At 36.5% G+C, this 5,047-nt stretch overlaps 1 protein-coding gene across 1 annotated transcript; it reads right to left on the bottom strand.

Annotated features, from left to right (window-relative positions):
• Positions 1-209: 209 nt before the first annotated feature.
• Positions 210-3,138, bottom strand: LOC122982314. The gene is made up of 6 exons (XM_044351501.1): positions 2,871-3,138; positions 2,512-2,574; positions 1,575-1,637; positions 1,401-1,463; positions 1,074-1,202; positions 210-496 (listed from the first exon to the last, which is right to left on the bottom strand). Exons 1-6 carry the CDS (start codon positions 3,136-3,138, stop codon positions 210-212), a joined length of 873 nt encoding a protein of 290 aa, XP_044207436.1.
• Positions 3,139-5,047: the final 1,909 nt, after the last annotated feature.

Raw genomic sequence — 5,047 nt, 5'->3', positions numbered from 1 at the left:
TCCTAAAAACAACAAAACACTAGAATGTAACTTGTTTTTTAAACTGTGGAGAGGTTGTTTGATATTGTCAGTTAAGAAGTTTTTCATCTTTTGTCGTGTTCATGTAACCAGACAAAAATACACACAAACAGATTATTTGGATTTGATATTTTTAATACTGTAATGTTGAGACTTCATGCAATCAGCTGTGGGTGTTTTTATAGCAGAACTCACATAGCAAAAAGTAGGAATCCACTAAAAGTGGTACGATTTTTGGAATCATCATAAACACTGCAGTTTGTCTGGAGATCCAGATAGATCACATCTCCCTTTTCCAGTTGAAGAACAAATGCATTAGACACGGTGGCATAACCATTGCTAACAACTCTATCATAAGAGAGAGTAATTTGCTTGCCATTGTGATACAGTTTAATTCCTACTAACTTATCAGTACCAAATGCTTCCAATGCGTTGAATCTGAAGTAGTAGGTTCCTCTGACTGGGGCTGTAAAGACACCTGCAACAAAGGAGGAATTCAGTCTTTTAATTGCTTTTGTCAGGCTTTATACGTGTGTGTAAGTCTAATTTGTCGCCAAGTCTGTGTATGTTAGACTGTGTTAGAAATCTAATCAAGGAGTCAATTCAGTGAAAACACAAACTAAACCAAATACAAGTGAGAACTATCAAAGCTTTCACAGAAGAACCCATTAGAATAAAAAAAGACTGCCAAATAGAATACAAATAGCTACATAATACTTTAAAACATGTGCAAACTATGTAAAAGAGAAAGTCCCTTCACCATAATGGCATCATGTACATCCCAGTATAACATACTTTATTTGAAAGAGCTTTATAAGAGCTTCCAACCCAGAACTAGCCTACCAAGAAGACAAGAAATACAAAAAAGGACAAAATTGGAAAAATGGCGAGACAATTTCAAGAGAGATATTCCACACTTGGACAACTAGGGATGCAATAAAAGTTATGCATGAAAAGGAAATTCCAGAAAAAATGACAAGTTGGATCATAAATCTATAAGATTGTGTAATAATTCAAATAAAATCAGTGTGAGTGGGTGAAAGAGGTGTACGTACCTGTAGATGGGTTATAAGCCTCGCCGATGTTGGTGAAAATCTTACTGAACTTAAGTGTGATGTCAGCACTGAAGGGTCCAACTTGTCCTGCGTCAGTGAGGCCGACAGAAAACGCCACCTTTGGTCGTTCTGTGTGAATGTGGGAGACACACATAGAAAGAATATTTTCCTCACATCAATAACAGATGCAAAATGTCACTTCTGCCTCATTTAATAACTGTATTCATGTCACTCTGCACAGAGGAAGACCCTCGATTTACCGTTGCCATTCTCACTGCTACTGTAATATGACATTTTGACTTTTTAATCATGATATAAGCAGCTCACCTGCATTCTCTCTCTGGAGCTCCTCCACCTCATTTTCATTGGTGTTCATTCTGGCCTCCAACACTGTGAACACATTCATCATTTTTATTGTAAAGGAGGTAAAATACATAACTGGAACTTAAAATACCAGTATGTGAATCTAATAAACTGGCAGCTGTGTGTTTTGCAGCTTACCGGTGTTCTCCCTCTGGAGCTCCTCCATCACTTTTTCACCGGTGTTCAATCTGGCCTCCAAATCTGTGAACACATTGAAAGTTTTTTACCAAAAGGTCCATTTTGAATCTTAGATATTAATCTCAGTAAACACTTTAAAGATTTGGTTACATTTAACTCTTCAGCTTGACAGGAAAAGCATCACAAACACGAATGAATTATATATCATTTAATAAAATGTAAATATCTACCTGCATTTTTGATTTCACTGTCTGTCAGTCTGGCCTGTATGTCTGGGATAAAAACAGTAAATTAGTCCTAAAAGTAATGAATATGTGAACATTGCATGAATCTGTTTAGCACTATGTGAATGAATCTTTATTTTCTGTCTCCAGCTTCTTGAAATACCAGTATGTGAATCTAATAAACTGGTAGTTGTGTGTTTTGCAGCTTACCGGTGTTCTCCCTCTGGAGCTCCTCCATCATTTTTTCACCAGTGTTCAATCTGGCCTTCAAATCTGTGAACACATTTCTAGTTACAATAGTGAAATGTTTACAGTCAATCAACAGTCAAGTATGAAATGACATGACAATTTGTAATATGTGATAATTGCATGAATAAAACCAGCTTTTCCCTGCTGTTTATTGTTGCCTCCAAAACTGTAACGTTTTTCACAAAAAGGTAAATTATGAACCTGTCCTACTTTGTCCTTCAAAGTAGGACAATGGTGAGCAGTTTTCACTTTTTTCCTTGATTACTATGTAGGTCTACCTGTGCCTTCATAAGAGGAGGAAATAAATTAAGATTAACATCCACATGTAAAATTTTATCAATATGTTGAACTTTTTTCTGCTAAATAGATCTTTTTACCCTTCTTTCATCACTTTTGGACTTCACATCTGATAGACTTTAAAACAACATGTTTTCTAACATAAAAGGTCATTTTTACTTATTTACCTGTGTTCTCTCTCTCGAGCTGCTCCACTTTGTTGTCACTGGCGTTCATTCTGGCCTCCAAAACTGTGAATGCAATTAAGGGTTTTTTTTTACCAAAAGGTCCATTTTGAATCTTAGATATTAATCTCAGTAACCACCTTAAAGATTTGGTTACATTTAACTCTTCAGCTTGACAGAACAAGCATCACAAACATGAATGAATTATATATCATTTAATAAAATGTAAATATCTACCTGCATTCTTGATTTCACTGTCTGTCAGTCTGGCCTGTATGGCTGGGATAAAAACAGTAAATTAGTCCTAAAAGTAATGAATATGTGAACATTGCATGAATCTATTTAGCAGTATGTGAATGAACCTGTATTCTCTTGCTCCAGCTTCTCTATGTTGCTCTTGCTGTTCCTCAGTTCCACACTGTGTTGGATCACCATGTCTCTCAGCTCCTTCAGCTCAGCCCAGATATCAGGGGTGATGTTAGTCTGATCACTGGTTGCTTTGACACCCAGGATCTCAGACTGAACCTCAATCTGAGTGACATCATTCTCTGTCAGCCCTCCACTCTCACCCTGAGCCCTCGTCCAGTACAGACAGAGCAGCAACGCCACAAAAGCTGCAGCACGCCTCATTGTGAAATATCACCTCTTTAGACAGTAAGATGCAGTCTGACACGTCTCGCTCAGTTCTCGTCTTTATATACACATAAAACAGGTCAATGAACTGCTGTATGAGAATGAAACAGGTGTTTCTGATAACAAATATAAAAATAACACCAAAGATACTTGAACACTGGACTGAGTTTAAAGCAAACAACAAGTTAGAATGATGTTCTTTCCTTCAATATAACAACATTAAAGGACGGGTTCACAATCTTTCAAGTCTCTCTTAAAACAGCAGTCAGGAGCCCAAATGAACATTAATAATCATTACTCCTGTTCATACTGACCATTAGAATATCAAAATACACTTATAATGGAAGTGATGGAGGACAAAATCCACAGTCCTCCCTCTGTGCAAACATGTCTTTAAAAGTTTATCTGAAGCTAATATGAAGCTTCAGCGTCCAAATGAGTCAAATCAAGTAGATATCTTTCAACGTTACAGTCTTTTTAGTGCCAAAGTCCCTCTTTTTGTTACTATACTTCCACCTGCAGCTCAACAGGGAAACACTGTCCGAGGAAACACAAAGAGGGAATTTGATGCTAAAAAGACTGTAAATGTGTCAGATATCCACTTCATATAGTTTAAATAGTTAAATAGTTTTGAAGTCAGTTATCTGAATATAAACTAAAGGACATAATATAGTAATATAGTATAATTAAATAAATAATCATTTAATACAGGTACTAACACTACACAACAACTCTGTTATCATGATGTTTTCACAAGCTGTTAAAAGGTTGAAATAGGTGAGATACAAAAAAATATATTTTTGTGGTTTGGTTTCTTTTAAGATAAGACTGTGGCAGCTGGTTTTGTCTCACTGTCTCTTGCACTACTTTTGAACTCTACCCATCTGTTACTTTTAGCTGTATTTTATATTCTTTAAAGATTATCCCCTTTCCATCCCAGTTGTTGTGTGTCTTGTAGTTTGTTTGTTTTTTAATTTCAGTGTAATTATGGGATTTGAAGAGCTATATGTTATGCTCTGGATCAGAGATTGTCATCATATCAAAAGTGCATTCTTTGTTTAGAAACAATATGTTTATGCTAAATGTCTTTAAAGAAGCAGCCTTTTCACCACTCTGGGTTTTTTGTTTTTGAAAGCAAATTGTTTTATATGACGTTCAGTCAAACATTATAAACTGAGTCCTTCAGACAAAAGTACTTGAAGCCTTTGGCTAATCCTGCCATTCATTAACCCTTAAAATGATAAAACCTTGGTCTTTACAGGACCTTTGATTTCATCAGGTGGGGGACAATGATATAGTATGATGCAGTTTACTGTAAGATTCCATGTTACATTCTGCTTGAATATGAGTTGCTATAGTTCAACAGCTTATGTTATAAATGATGTTGGTGTATGTGGTGTTTTACAATCTTGTTCCATGTGCCCCTTTTTAACTTTGAGCAACTGCCCCTCTGAAGGTCTCTGCACAGCCCTGTTGAGTGACATCATTCTCTGTCAGCCCTCCACTCTCACCCTGAGCCCTCGTCCAGTACAGACAGAGCAGCAATGCCACAAAAGCTGCAGCACACCTCATTGTGAAATATCACCTCTTTAGACAGCAAGATGCAGTCTGACACGTCTCGCTCAGTTCCCGTCTCTATATACGAATAAAACCGGTCAATGAACTGCTGTATGAGAATGAAACAGGTGTTTCTGATAACAAATATAAAAATAACACCAAAGATACTTGAACACTGGACTGAGTTTAAAGCAAACAACAAGTTAGAATGATGTTCTTTCCTTCAATATAACAACATTAAAGGACGGGTTCACAATCTTTCAAGTCTCTCTTAAAACAGCAGTCAGGAGCCCAAATGAACACTAAAATAGGTTTTTCTTGCCATAATCATTCCTCCTGTTCATACTGA

Source organism: Thunnus albacares, chromosome 5 (genome assembly GCF_914725855.1).
Source record: "Thunnus albacares chromosome 5, fThuAlb1.1, whole genome shotgun sequence".
NCBI lineage: Eukaryota > Metazoa > Chordata > Actinopteri > Scombriformes > Scombridae > Thunnus > Thunnus albacares.
This window is presented reverse-complemented; position numbering and strand designations above follow the sequence as displayed.